Source organism: Brienomyrus brachyistius, chromosome 2, assembly GCF_023856365.1.
Source record: "Brienomyrus brachyistius isolate T26 chromosome 2, BBRACH_0.4, whole genome shotgun sequence".
Lineage (NCBI taxonomy): Eukaryota > Metazoa > Chordata > Actinopteri > Osteoglossiformes > Mormyridae > Brienomyrus > Brienomyrus brachyistius.
This window is the reverse complement of record NC_064534.1, coordinates 18,194,711-18,210,458: the sequence shown is the minus strand read 5'-3', so window position 1 is coordinate 18,210,458 and position 15,748 is coordinate 18,194,711. Positions and strand designations below refer to the sequence as shown.

At 37.1% G+C, this 15,748-nt stretch overlaps 2 protein-coding genes across 4 annotated transcripts in view; one reads left to right on the top strand and one right to left on the bottom strand.

The window, feature by feature from the left end:
* LOC125716036 (astrotactin-2-like) overlaps positions 1–15,748 on the top strand; it is a 228,358-nt gene that overhangs the window by 143,507 nt on the left and 69,103 nt on the right. For all 3 annotated transcript variants that reach the window (XM_048988276.1, XM_048988269.1, XM_048988284.1), the window contains 2 exons: positions 10,113–10,279; positions 10,929–11,117. In XM_048988276.1, the coding sequence (XP_048844233.1) occupies positions 10,113–10,279; positions 10,929–11,117 (356 nt within the window). The remainder of the gene's footprint in view (positions 1–10,112; positions 10,280–10,928; positions 11,118–15,748) is intronic.
* LOC125716164 (basic proline-rich protein-like) overlaps positions 1–15,748 on the bottom strand; it is a 386,857-nt gene that overhangs the window by 364,836 nt on the left and 6,273 nt on the right. The window lies entirely within an intron of this gene.

Sequence of the window (15,748 nt, the reverse complement as noted above, 5' to 3'; positions counted from 1 at the left end):
ACACATTGAACATTTCAGCATTCAGTTCTGGACGTTTGAAACACAATCCATTAGTAACAAGAAAACAAATAATAATAATAATAATTATTATTATTATTAAAAAAACATGCAATACTTAGGGGGAAAAAAGATGTTCTAATCAGAATACTAACTCCAGTGTCATTTGGCCGGAATCTGTTTAAAGGGTATTTCTACCTGCATGGCTGCGAATGGTGGTGACTGATTGGTGTAACTGATTCTGAAAGATGGTTTATATATTTATTTTTTATTATTGTGGAATTAATTTCTTTTCAAATATGTTTTAATCGTTTGCCTAAGGATTCTATTTTCTGGCTAGGGAATGAAAATATTTTTGACATTCATTTGCAAAAATACAAATACCATATTCTTCTGTTTTGCTTGGAAATTATAAATGATCTATATAGTTGTTTTTATAAGGCTTCACTGGTTTTGAAGTACAACTACATGTATGTTTACAATGAAAAGCACAAACTGCCTTTTAAATGTCTGTGGCTTATAGTGCCTCCTAGTGGAGGGCTTGCTTGTCATAGCTGTGGTATTACAATCCCATTTAAATGGCATCTGACATCATTATTGTTTCAATTAAAACCAGTCATTCTAAGAGAAAAATGATGCACATTTATCTGGTACCTGTAATTACTGCAGTATTGTCAAAGGTTCTTTTGTTTCCTTTAGTTTAACATGAAATGCTGTTCCTCAACATTTATTTATATTTCTTTTGGTTTCAATTTATTAATTCATTCAGCTGTACATCTTACTGCTGCTTATTTAATCAGCGCTGCACCTTTACTTCTTTGCTAAAAATGCTTGTTGAGTTTTTGTTATTATATGTTCCATCCATCCATGCATCTAGATATCAATCCATTTTCAATTATCACTCATGTGCATCATAGAAGGGAGCCCTACTGCCTGCATTGGACTCAAGTCTGTCACCACACCCTCACTCGCCCAATCACTCTCAGTCACATGTCATAAGCCATTCAGAGTCACCAATCAACATGTGGAAGGAAACCAGAGAACTTAGACTGAATACCTGCCAGTACCCCAGGAGCTGTTAAGCAGCAATATACCTTATAATGATGTTAGGCAAATTGAGTAACTCAAAAAATCGGTGTTATTCTGTCTATTATATTATTATTATTATTATTATTATTATTATTAATAATAATAATAATAATAATAATAATAATAATACATTCGACCACTAGCATACCATGTTTGGCTAATCAATTCCTCATCAGGTTATTTAGTCAGCAAAGTTAAAATTGAGATGGTGATGAAACCGTTTGCATACATTCAACGGCTGAGGTGCCCCTGAGGAGAAGTTTGGGAACCGAAACGGTGTTCATCTAGCCATCCAACTAGATATCAATAGATAAACAAACAGACAGACTTTTGAATTTCCATGTTTCAAAAAATCTTAGAAATAAAAATGAATGAAAGATACACATACATACATACAGACAAACAGACTCTTGAATTAACATGTTTCAAATTTCCTGTTGTTCTGTGTCGTCAGAATGAATGATTATGAAAACCAGAATAGCATTAGCTGAAATAATCGAAGGAATTCTGGTTAGTTTTTATTGTTACTGTTTGCATTTTTTCTAATGTTAAATTGCATTTTTTTTTCTGACCAATCACTCAGTCTGTCTGTTTTAAGAGACGTCTACCAGTCTTTAATTTTTTTCCTGCAAAAATGTACACTTACTACTTGGAAAAGTAGCTTTTCATTGCCTAAGACTTTTGCACATAAATATGAGAATATAGGCAAACATTCATTAGGTGTATTTAAACGTAGGATTATCAAGCATTAATAAGAATAATAATGCATCATATTGCAGTTTGACTACCAGATGCCAAGGATATCCATATTTAGTGATATATTCTGTCTAAACTGATTATTAATATTTGCACAATTTCTTCTGAAAGAAGCATCAATATTTGCTTGCAGAATTTGTTTTTTACTGGCTGATAGAATTTCTTTGTACCTGGGATATTTATTAAATATGAAGCAGAGGATACACTTGATTTTAATTTTCACATGTCAGAGCAAGTATTTTTTGCCTAATTGCTCCAGATGTACTGACAGGGTAGGATTACTCACAGCTGAGGTTCACAGCCAGATCCTTCTCAACTGTTCACAGAGCATTTTGGTTTGTAACATCAAACATACAGGCTAGTTCTAAAATGTACTAGATTTTTTTTTTAAACTTTCAAGAATACGTATCTTTTTCATAACTCTGATAGTGTATGCTTAAATGGTTAATGATTAGGTGTGCGCTTTTTCCAGGAATCTATACCAGGTTGGTTGCCTTGTATACAATGTATTTTTATGAATCGACAACAGAAGATGATCTCGTGTTAATATTCCTGAAGAGACAAAGATATGCAATATTCCCTACTCTAAGATCTTATTTTCCTATGAAATCGAGAATGATTGGAGATGAACAAAAGTCCAACTAAAATGACTGATTACTGAAAGCTTATGAATTGGCTTGAAATGGTAAAATATTTAACCCGGATAAAGGGATATTGATAAAGTGTATTTATTTATTACCAGCAAATGTAATCAGAATTGTTTTTGTCCTCTCAGAAAGGATGACATTTAGGTCATTGTGTTCATGTTATCTTTGGTGTGTTTCTGTATCACTTTCAGTGACAGAATCAGACTACACTGTGTACATTCCTATAGATATAACTCTGTGTATTTCAGCAGGTGAACTTACTGGATTTAGTGATTTCCAGCAGAATGCGTTTCCTTCCTTCCTCAGCCAGACCTGTCATAATGTTCATAAGGTGTAAAATGGCAGACAGATAAATAACAGAATTCAGGTTGTTGTATATATGTTCAAATATTGGTGGTAGGAAGAAATGACGGCATCCCTATTGAAAGTGATTGTATCTGTTTTCACATAAACAAGGAAGGAGAAACTGAAGTGTTCATTCCACTCTTTCTATGATATGTCAGCTAACTTGGTGCATTTTTTGTTTTCATGGCCTAAATTAAATGAAATAAGCAATTGCCAAGCACTCCAAGTGGCTTGCTGACAGATTGGCTTGTGAATTTCTGCGACCCACTTCAGTCACAGTACACCGTGTTTTCTACCTCATCTGCTGACATTTGTCTGCTGGTTTCTTGTTTTTCTTTCCTTGTATGTCCCTCCTTTAAATATTCTTCCCATGGGACTGTTCAAGCATGATGAGTTGTTTTATTAGGTGTGAGACAGATTATATCTGCCTTCAGTTTGCTCTTTATGGTGTTTTGGGTGTACCTGAGATTTTTTCATATAGTCCTATGCTATGTTGTAAGAGACATCTGACGATCTGCTTATTTGTTTGGCATCCAGTCATGCTCCAACAAAGACTAATGTCTTGGTGGCTGGTAGATTTTGTTTTCATTGCTCCCTTTGCTGATATCAGTGAATAAGGACATCCATCCATCCATCCATTTTCCAAACCGCTTATCCTAATGGGTTGCGGGGGTCCAGAGCCTATCCCGGAAGCAATGGGCACGAGGCAGTGAATAAGGACATTTAAGGACTAAATCATGTTTTCATTACCATCATGTGGCTGCTTTGGATTTTCAGTGCAGAACCCTGACCCACAAGATCAGGTGATCTTAGCAGAATATTATGTACTGCTTAGCAAACAGGACTGTACTTTATGGTACAGTACTTTTGGCTCTTTCACTTTGGTACTTTTTTGGTGCTTAAGTACTTTGAGGTGGCACTTGAAACTTTCTCAAAGCGCCAAAAGTCTGGTTCCTGGTCCGGTGAAAAGCGCCCATAGTTCCTACCATTTGGTCCAAGCACCATTGCACTCCTTCCGTTTTCCTCCTCTACCATCTGTTATACCTCTCTTGCATTATTTATATCTCCTGATATAAATCTTGCATTCATATGAAATCAGGGAAGTGGGATTGCTCTTTCTCCCTACCCGTTCTTACAACAATCCCTGCCTGAGTTCCTGCTTCATCGTGTTCATTGCAAGTTCTGAATTACCAGGGAACCAAAAGGTAGCTCTGGTTTATTGCAAGCACCATACGGAGCATTGCCCCCTGCAAAGGAATTTTCCGGCCTTCGTTTCTAGGCCTTGCCTTGTTGTGACTTTCCAGAGTTGAACAAAGAGGAAATGACAATAATGTACAGATTTGATAAAACTCTTAGAGATGAAGATTTGTGACAGATAGACATACATACAGACAGACAGACTTTTGAATTAACATGTTTCAGATTTCCTGTTGTTCTGTGTCCACAGAATGAATGATTATGAAAACCAGAGTGGCATTAGCTGAAAGGCTAAGTGGCTTTTTTAGCAAATATCAATAAGAAATGCATTCCTCTAGGTCATCAGTGCCGGACAACAAAGCAAGTAATGAAATTTATGGGAATGAAGTAATATTTATGAGAAGGAATATGAAGGATGAAATATGCTGATAGCTAGATACGGTTTACTTTAAAAAAATGTTTTCATGCTTTTGTCTTCGTTAATTGATTTCATGGTAGCATTCATGAAAACAGACTTATTGTCTTACCTAGCAATAAAAAAGCCAAGCAATTGCCTTTTGTTTTTGCTATATCATATGAGTTTTAACTAAGAAAGTGTCATATACACTTAGGGTTATACACCAGTATTACAATGTCCAAATACTGAACACTTCAAAGAGCACTGTTGCGCTCTTTGGGAGAAAAAAATAATAAATGACAATCATTTTATCCATCCCCCACCCCCCAATTAGTAATACTGAACTTCGAATTGAAAGTCTGTTGCAACTGCCAGGATTTAATTCACCCTCCTATATTCCAAACTACTGTAGGCACATAAGTGCAACTGTCCAGGAGACACCGTGGAACTTGTACTACTCCAGTATCCTATTTTCTTCCGTTATATTTTTTTACCATTGTTGTTAGGTGTTTAGTAGTGACCTAAGCAGACCACATTGTGGACAAAGGAAAAGATCTTGCATTTGACTTACCAGTATTTCATTTAACTTGGTCTGGTGAATGACTTCTGGAGTGTTTTAATTAAACTGCACCGAATCCTTTCATCTGTGAAAGTGGTTTTCAGCTTTCTGCTGAGTGGCCTTGTTCTATGGTCTCAGGTTTTTCTTCCCTTCGCTTTAATCGTTATAACTTCCATTAGGACCCTTTGAGACTGCAGGGTCAGCAGAGTGTGGATGAAATCAGCTGGAACTCCTCTTCTCTTTTGACCAATCGCTCACTCTGTCGGTATTAAGAGTTGTCTCTCAGTCCTTCATGTTCTCTGTGGCAGTTACAGTATAAGCTTAAGTTGGATAAAATACTTCACCAACATTGGGAAGATTTATACTTTGCTTTTCACATTAGTTATGCCATAAAACCTCTAGTCGATGATTTCAGATTTGAATACAAATATAAAACATGACAATATAGCAGATACTGGTAAAGCTTATTTGAATATGATTACTAAATAGTAGAATAATGTATCCTATTTTATTTGTTTGTTTTATTAATACTTAGAAACTTAGTGCCCATTTGATACTGTTTTTATTCTGTTATTACATTAATGGATGTAATAGTCAAAGAAAGTAGTAGTTTATTTTTGTAATGCTACTTGCATTTGCTATTAGTAATTTTTATTTTTTCTTTATTTGAGAACTTTAACTTGTATTTTCTGCTGCTCATCAGCCACCCAATCAATTTTGTACCCTAATAACTCCACAAGAATGCAATATTGACTTCTTATACTGAAACCACTTAAACATTACTTCCCATCCATCATCCTCTGCCTCTTTTGTAGCCCCCATTATATGTAAATTGAGGAATAACGCCTACATTGATTGGTTGAGTTACATATTGTCAAATAATCGTGTTTATTGACATAGTGGCCCCTTTATTTTAGCTCATTTTGAGCTAAAGTGCAATATTTTTTAGCTTAATTATTATAATTTATGTGAAGATGGTATCTTTTATTCTCACAGTTCTTATAATCTGCCAAAATGTCAGTTGGACTGGTATTGCGATGCAAATTTTTTATATTTCTTCAACCTTTTCTGTCTCAAGACAGTTTTATGAGTTTATTAAGCCACATACAATGTGATACATACTATGCTGTACTATTTGTACAAGGACAGAGAGACGTAAACATACGATATATGGTTCCATAGCCATCTTATTAAATAGACAATCACAAAGATTAATGAGCCGCAGCCACCGGGAGTTCACCCCCCATAATTCATTTTCTGAAATAGGCTGGGTCCTCTAGCCCAGAACACATTTTGAATACAAGTTGCATTATTATCTTACTTTGACCAGGAGTTCCACAGGCAGAAAAGGTAATTGGTACCAGTTAGCCAGTTTAAATGAAGTCAATGTATCTGCGCTTGCCAGTGCCTCCTACGGATGTATGAAGTGTGTGAATTTTGCTGGCTGCTTACACTGAGGAGTGCTCTGCATGGCCCACAACGGAAAAGCCACTGCAGGCAGATGGAGGTCTTAATTAGTAGAGATGAGTGGAGCACACACAGGCCCTCCTTCTGCCCTCTCCAGTGTATGCCACTGCTTTTGTTATTTGCTCTGCAACGGTATGGGAAATTAAAGATTTAGAAACTAAAAATATTATAACGATTATGGGAATAACATGAGGCAATTTTATGTATATTTCATTTATTTAACAGATGCTTTTATCTAAAGCAACTTCTTTTTGAGAAAGCAAGGTTAAGCAATCCCTGGAGTAGCCAGTCTTACCCAAAGGCAGTAAAATCAGTCTGCCGTGCATGGGACTTGAACCAGTGACCATCTGATCACAGGCATGGAGTCCTAATATCATTATAGTAATATTATCAAGTTCTTTATAATTAATTTTCTTAATATGGCTGAAGTAACCTGAAATTTATAGCCATAAAATGCATGTGGTTCATCACTGAATATGGGGCTAACTTTTATTCGCATTATCATTCACATTATAATTCTGTATTTTATGGTGCTGAACTAAATGGTACAGTTAAGATTATAATTATAAATCTTCAATGTGTGGTAAAACTGTGGGTCTAATCACAGTGCAGGACTAATCATAGGTCATCTCTCACGCGCTGGTTCTGACGGCAGATGTGTTCTGCGATGCTGCTCTTGTCAGGATTCTTTCGAAGCATGTTTTCTCGCATAAGCGAAAGCCGAGAGAGATGTCGCCCACCACTGGACTTTGTCAGACTCTTTTCCCAACCTTTGACTCAAAGTGAAATTTTCATTTCTAGTCACATCAAACATAGAAGGTGAACGAGATACAGAATGGGCAGAAAGTATTCACTCCCATTATTCAGTACTTCAGAAAGAGCGAATAAGGTTTTATGCTCATTGTACATGCCAGGAATGCTGGAGGCTCACACAGTTGCCTTTGTTTCATCCTACCACCGTCCCTGGTAAGGAATAAACAGCTGTCCTCGCTACAACACAAATTAACCGTCTCATTTCTCATTTATGCTCCACTTTAATAACATTTCTGTAACTTCTTATTCATTGATTTGGTATGTTGATTGTCTCTGGGAACGCCCTGATGAAAATCAATTTTATGCTGTATTTTATAACTGTCAAAATGTCGATTTTATACATATGCGTGTATACTGTAAGCACTCTTGTGAGTGCTACAGCAGTTGGCATGCAGAGCAGAGTCTAGGGACAGTATGCAATTATATTGTATTGTTCTTATACATGCATAAACATGTCTTCTCATCCCACATGGTTAGTTTATGTACCACGTGACCGTAATTAGACCGTGAACCATGCAAGGTGTCCTCAGTGTCCAAGTTTTTATTCGATTCATAGCATTTCATTAAGTAGCTGATACTTTCATCTAAAACAGCTTGTAAGTGAGAAAAGCTTGGGATCAGAGTGCAGGGTCAGGCAGTATCCAGCAGCCCTGGAGCTGGGGGGGGGGGGGTGTAAGAGCTTAAGCTCAAGGAAGTTTAAGCTCAAGGGTCCAATGATGATACGATTACTCTGCCAGCAACAGCATTTGATCCCCTGGCCACATATAGGCGCTGAGCTATACACCACGATAACTGCATGTTATTGTCATTGTTATTATTTCCACTGGTTTTCTTCCTCAGTCCAAAGACATTTTTATTGAGCCCTCTACAGTAAATCAGCCTTTGTGGATGTGTGAGCAAGGTGTACTGGTCTTGTGCTTCCTTGCATAAGCTATTATGCATTTGAAAATAGTTATAATAAATTCATTGATAATTATTAATTTATGGGTTTTCAGAATGGGAGTTTACAGTGGTATGATTACTTATTCATATATGTATAGTTTCACCTTATGTGTTGATTTGTAAAATGAATGGTAAATCTTCATAAGAGTCTCCAAGAGGAATAACCTTAGTTGAGGATATAGCTGATCCGTAACGTGCATTATGTTCTACTACATATGACATGGTCCAGAAGACAAAAGAATCTCTGGTGAGAGACTCAGCGCAGCAGCAACAAAACAAGGCTTCACTCCAGAAGCAAATGAAGCGTGGAAGCAAAGCCGATGAATAAGTGTCTGAAGTGTGATAACTTCAGTCTGCAGGCTAGGTGATAATATCAGTTTTAATCATATACTGAAGTTATTGAACTGGAGTGCTGATAATGAGTCACACACTGGGGAACCAAACGAATCCATATGGAATGTAAGAATATAAATATGAGCATGGGCTAAACTCTGTCTTGCACACAAACCAGTAGACAGGAGAAGTGCATGGCATACAGAAGTACATTTCAGTAGGACTTCATGTAAGAGGTCAGCCAATGGTGAGAATATATTTTTCATACTGCGTTACAAACACATTTCACAAAAAAAAAAAAAAAACATGCAGGAGCAAGTAAACATGGACTGATAGATGAGAAGAGGGGGTGAAATGAGGAAATGCAGTGTATGGGTGAATATGGTCAACTAAAAGCTCACCGGCATTTGAGCATCTGTGGGCCTGACCTTTCTGAGGGACTCTAGCTCCCGAAGGTCTCATTACTTTGGCTCAGTGCATGTTTCAACGCAGCAGGTGACAGCAACCATTTTGCTTCCCAAAATAGTCATATGAAAGTTGCATTTATCATTAAAGGTACCTTCACATCTGTAAGGCAAATAGTTGAAGGTTCAATTAGGTAAAATGATTTGCATTTGCAAAAAGGCTACATTAATGTTAAATTAAAAAATATAATTTTCTTAGGAGCAGGTTCGAATTAGTAATTATTACCTGTTCTGCCAAGTATTGTTATTAGTGTAACAAAGGGTTCATAAAAATATTGGTGACACATTGTATCATTAACCGATTGGTGCTTCAGATATATCTGATTTGCTTTCAAGCTGCTGCAACCTTCTTAAATAGCATGCTGTCTAAATCTAAACGTGTGCAGTGACCAGTGGTGGGAACAGAAAATCCACTTTTACAGGGTAGGTCGAAAGTAGGTATACGTTTTTATTTGTTTTACTAAGTAAAGGTTCTATTTTACTAAGTAAATTTTTATTCTACAAGCTTACTCTGATGGTACTTGAGCTACCCTGACGACACTGTTCCACGGTGTTGGATGGCTGCCATGGCAACATTACCTGGCCCCCATGTGCACCTGTCCTGACACACATGGACTTTTTAGGGAAGGACATAGCAAAGGAGAAAGTTATTGATAGAAAGCCCCGCACAGTGGATCAATTGAAGGAGTTAATCTTACAAGCATTTGTGAACATGGATGCTAACCGGGATTTGTGTGCTATGGTGTGACACAATGTCAGCAACAGAGTCCAGGAATGTATCAACTTGACGGACACCTAAGAGACTAAACATAACCCAATTAGTACTGTAAAATAAAAACTTTATACGTACTTTTAAAAATAACTTTGTAAAATAAAAACTGTATATCTACTTTTAAAAATAACTTTGTAAAATAAAAACTTTGCTTTGTAAAATAAAAAATGTATACCTACTTTTGGCCCACCCTGTTCATCACTGCAGGCACCTTCTCCCTTTCTTGCTCTGCGTCTGTGATCCCAACAGTATAGAACATAAAAAAGAAAAAAAAAAGATCTTTCTGACACCACTGTGCAAATGTTCACCCTACTCCCTCTCTCCCCAATCCCAGTGTCCTGAAGGCTTGCGGCCTATGAAGGATGGCTCCGGTTGCTATGACTACTCAAAGGGGACGGATTGCTCCGATGGCTTTAACGGTGGCTGTGAGCAGCTGTGCCTCCAGCAGGTTCTGCCCCTGCCTGATGACCCCACCTCCAGCAATGTGTACATGTTCTGTGGGTGAGTGCCGTAGGCCCTTCTTAAACTGACTTCCTGCCCAAGTTTTCTCAATGCATTTTGCAAATCCGTGTAAATTATAGATAGATTTTTGATACATTTGTGTAATTTATAGACCAATTTTACATAAATAAAAGATTCTTTGAAGGCCCAGACCGAAGCCATTCTTAAGTAATGTTACCTGTATGGTTGTCGATAGTTGACATTGACATGATGGGACCCAATTATCAAACTTCAAAAGCTTCTAAGCTGTTTATGCTGGTATTATGTTTTCTATACACAGACATAGTCATAGATATTCAGAAATAGATACGCCTGAAGATGCCCATCACTGAATAGGTCATATGAATCAGATAGACACTGCTGTACCTGGTCTGTGATTATTATTATTATTATTATTATGGTTGTCTTTTAATTCAGATTTTTTTTACTGAGTTAGCAGAGTTTGGTTTGAGACTTTAACTCAGAAATGTAGCACACATGACTCCTTATTGCTGCTGTGTAAAGCCCTCAACCCGCACTTCTTTGCTTTATTTTCTGCCTTTTTGTTATTCTATGCTGCCTTGGCCTTCACATCCTTTTTTTCTGTAGGAGTAAAGAATGGTAGAAGCTGGTTAATTACTTCCATCCTCTAATTATATAATAATGTCAGGTGTGTGGAGGAGTACCGGCTGGCCCCAGACGGCCGCTCCTGCATGATGCAGACAGAGCTGTGTGACAGGCCCTCCTGCCATCGACTAAACACCATTGTGAACAGCACCCTCTTTGGGGAAATGCTGCATGGGTACAACAATAAGAGCCAGCAGGTCAACCTGGGCCAGATCTTCCAGATGAGCTTCAGGTAAGGCCCATGTCCACTGTTTCACTGCAGGTGATTCCAATGCCCAGTGTCAGATATTATTGACAAACAAATTTAAACGCTAATTTCTGCTTGTTCTTCAATTATGCTTGTTAATGCATATAAATAGCACCGATTCCTGCATAATCATAACACTTTTTACATTTGCTGATGACAAAGAAGGTATAAAAATATCTCTGTAATTATTTGATATAATAATTTCAACTGGTTAGACACTTAGATATAAGGTATCCACAATACTAAATGTAAAATAATCTTGGGCGTAGGAATATACACTGCTGATGATTTCGATGAAACACAGAGAACCACTAGTCATGTGGTTCATTTAGGAAATATGGAGAAAAGATGGAGAAAAACAGACCTGAATTTCATTAGTGTAAAGCTAATTTGAACATTGTCAGTTGCCCAAATATTGAAAACCTTGAAGGGAAATTGACAAGGTGAACCCTAATGGTGGCGACATAATCAACACTGAGTCCACAAAGGAAAACTAACTAGGGCTGAGTTTAGATTAAAGCAAGACAAAGAAGACATTCCTTTGCACACAATGTGCAGGTTTTGGATTAATGCCCTAGCAGAGTAGTTAACGCATGGATCTTAGATTTATTTAAAAGTCAGCAAAAAATAAAATTTTATCATCACTTAGATATTAAATATCCTAATGGGAAGTAGAACTCCTTCTCATTTGCAAGAACTCTCTAATGTTCTTATGTTCTTACCTCTGAGGCCATATGAAAGAGACGCAAGGTGAGCTTCAGAATTAGATTGTGCTCACTTTGCAAATGATCAAAGTAACACAGAAAAATACTCCATTGGTTAGTAATTAAAGAAGACAATAACTACCTAAATATACAGTACGATTCCTAACGTGAATCTGGAGTCTCCCATCACCCTACAGCAAAATCACAGGAAAATTTAAATTGTCGTTTTTAAAAGTTGATTTTATAAGTTATTCAAGTTGGGTAATTCATGTAATGAAGTTAGTAAGCGATAAATTGCCTACGGATAAAATGTTGAAACTTAGCTATAAGACTTAGAAGAATTGGTTTTAGAAGAATTTTGTTTATTCATTTTTTAAATTTTCAGATTCATTTTATTTACAGACTGTTTCATCTGTATGTTCATGAGGTGGGCGGCCCCAACATTTTTCTAAAGCATTGCTGGTCAGGTGACTGTGCTGGTCTACACTCCATTACCTTGGCTTTGCTTGCATGAGAAGAAATGCTAGCTGACATTATTGTCAAAAACACCGACGTGCTGTTAGGTAAAAATGAACAGCGTGTGACATATGGCCATCTGTAAAACTGCTATTTGAGCGCACCAGTTACTATATATTATTTAGGCTCTCATTCTACCAAACCAATAACACACAAGGAAGAAATAGTGGCTGGATATTTCAACCGACATCCGGACAAAATGAAATTGAACACTTCAGCGAGAACAATTTGCTGTGTTCGTTCTAATTCGTGAAAAATCTTTTCGCCGCTGCAGACTGCAGATACTGAGCACAAATACTGTTGCGGCGATGGCATGAATCATTTTAATATAGACGATGACAGAAAGTTAATCTCTTTATTGACAGCCACTACTGATCAATACTAGCTGTGACAAAGACAGGGAAGCCAACAATTTACGCGACACTTACACACTAATGTTTCACACGCATTCCACGATAAATGTTACATGGTTGTGACATTTTATACTTACAAAATAAATACACATACTAATTTACACTATTTACAGATACGCGTGGTGTGGTATGAACTATGCTGGTAACTGCATAAGTATGCTGTCCACCCCCGTGGCGTCACATAATGTCAGCCAACTGTGGACAGCGGGTGGCATGAGAACAAAAGTTTGCCTCAGGGACCCTCTACAAAGTGCTCTGAAACGGTGATCATCTCTCATACGGCGCCGTATTGCTAAAACAACGTCAATTACTTCGATTTCCTTTAAAGGATGTGGGCATCTAGTGTTCAAGCTGCTCAGCCACTTCCCTTAGCAGCACAGATGCTGGATTCCTTTTGGAAGCCATTGTTTGCTTGGAGACAAGCTTAAACAACTAGCCGATCAGTTCTGTTGCTTTTGCCTGGTATGCTAGCCTGGTCAATAGTGCTTTAGGAAAAGGTTAGGGCTGCCCGCCTCATTAGCATACAAGTGAATAAATAAGTAATTAATAAGTAAGTAATTCTTATTTATTCATTTATTCTACAGATTTATTCATTTATTTATTTAATGTATGCAATTATTGACCTTTCCGTCTATCTATCTATCTATCTATCTATCTATCTATCTATCTATCTATCGATCTGTCTGTCTATCTGTTTGTCTATCTGTCTGTCTGCCTGTCTGTCTGTCTGCCTGTCTGTCTGTCTGCCTGTCTGTCGGTCTGTCTGTCTGTCTGTCTATGCCAAAGATTATTTTATGAATTGATTCATTTATTTTTAAGTCTCTCTTCATCTCGCATAGTTGTATTGTGGAGTGTTGCTGGATTTAAATTAGATTAGCTCTTTTTGCAGTCTTTTATTTTGCGGATCCTTGCAAAAAGAAAAAAAAAAGATTCTAAAGACAATCAGTCTGTCTAGTGCACAGATGTGTCATCCTCTGAAGAACTACATCCCCTAGAGGGATGTCAGTTGTGCTTCGTAAGCACAGCCATATTCCAAGGGCTGTATCATATCGACAGTTTTGTGACAAATGTCAGGGTAGGATGCTCTAGTGATTTCCAAATTTTATATAGTAGTAAGAGGGTAGAATTACCTTTCATGTAGGTCATATATATGTTTGGGCATGCTTGTATGTGTATATATATTTTGTGCACCATTCTATATGCTTGGTACTATGTGAAATTGAATAAAAGACCATATATAAATTATGTATAGTGTATCTATTTGGAAAATTGTTAAACACAATATGAAAAAAGGTGTCATTTAAATTTAATAGGTTTATGATTGTTTTCTCAGTGCCGCTTAAATGTTTAAAATATAATCTTTAAATAATAATCTTTTCTGGAGAATAATATAAAAATACAGAGCCGTGCAGAGGAAGTGTTTGATGCAATAAGGCATGTGGTAAAACTACGAAAGGAGGTACGAAAGATTTATTGGTGCTGCTTTGTAACAAGAGCAGCTTATCACCTTCCCCCATATATTCAGCAGGATATTCCATTGGAACAGTTGAGGTTAAGTACCTTTCTCAAGGGTACAGCAGATATGCCCCACCAGGGACCTGCACTGACAGCTTTTACGTAATGTGTCTTTGTCCTTAAGCGCCATCTTTTTCTCTGCTGGCTGGTTATAAGTTCAGGCCCTTGAAGGAGCTCTGCTGTTGTACTAATTCAGAATCATTTTGGCAAGTTTTCTCACTGTATAGCTCAGTACAGCACACTGTACCTGTGCTCAGAAAGTCGCTGGTTCAAATCCCAGTGTGATTCCTCCGTTGGTCCCTTGAGCAATGCTCTTGACTTACAGTCGCATCTACTGTATAAGTGTAAATATGTTATTTTAAATATAAATTGCAAAAGTTATGCTTTAACACCAATTAAAATACTTCTGTAACATTTGCACTGAACTAAGAATATCTGCTTAGGCATGAAGAACATTTCCCCAATGAAAATACAAAAAAAAAGCTTCTGACTGGATTTACAAAAAAAATAATAATAATAATTTCGCATAAAATACGATATCCAAGAGGCCTCGGAAGCCACCGATTGAATGTTTGGAATGTTGTGCCAGACACTTTGTTTGATTTTTCTGCTTTTTCTTTTTTTCCTTGTTACTTTCCTGTTTCACGTGTAAACAGAATAATTATTAAGTTACATTCCTTTTAGACACATTTACCTTACATGCAACTATTTTACAGTGACAGTTTCATTATGTTTTTTGTCATCACTCATTTTCAGAGAAAGATACAAAAATCTGCAGGGTTTAGTATAAAATTTGCCATCTGTGTTCGATAGTTGGCTTCACTAACGCAAAAGTTCTCTGTTGTCTTTCTGAAGCTATTTCAGTAGTTTATAGACCATGGTGGTATAATTAAATATTTTTGTAACTTTCGATGCCCCTACTTTACAGTTGTAATGCATTCGTGAAGTGAAAGTGATTGTCATTGTTGACACACAACAAAAATTGTGTCGTCTTTCTTTAACCCTTTTGTGACACAGCAGTGGGCAGTTATTATTTAGCACTTGGGGAGCATTGCATGGAGGTGGTGCCTTGATGGTCAGGAATTTGAACCAGCAACCTTCTGATCATAATCATGCTTTCCTAACCATTAGGGCACCACTGCCCCCATACAGATTTAATTCCAGATGTAGTGTACTAGTGACAGCAATCTCTTATAAGACCGTTATGCCCCAACTCTCCTCAGAAACCAACCAGAAGCAACCAGACTCAGAGACTTTCTGAAGCCTAAAAATAGGCACATACCTGTAAAGCAATTTAAAAATCTGAAATTGTTTCTTGTAAAAATACAGTTTCAAGCAGGATTCTTACACAAGATACTAAAATAAGCATTGCCCTCAAGTCTCTTATTCTCTGGTTACACAGTTGTTTGGTGTTCTGATGAGTCCAGACCTGAGTAAATAAGCCAGGATCACAATGCAGTACCTGTGC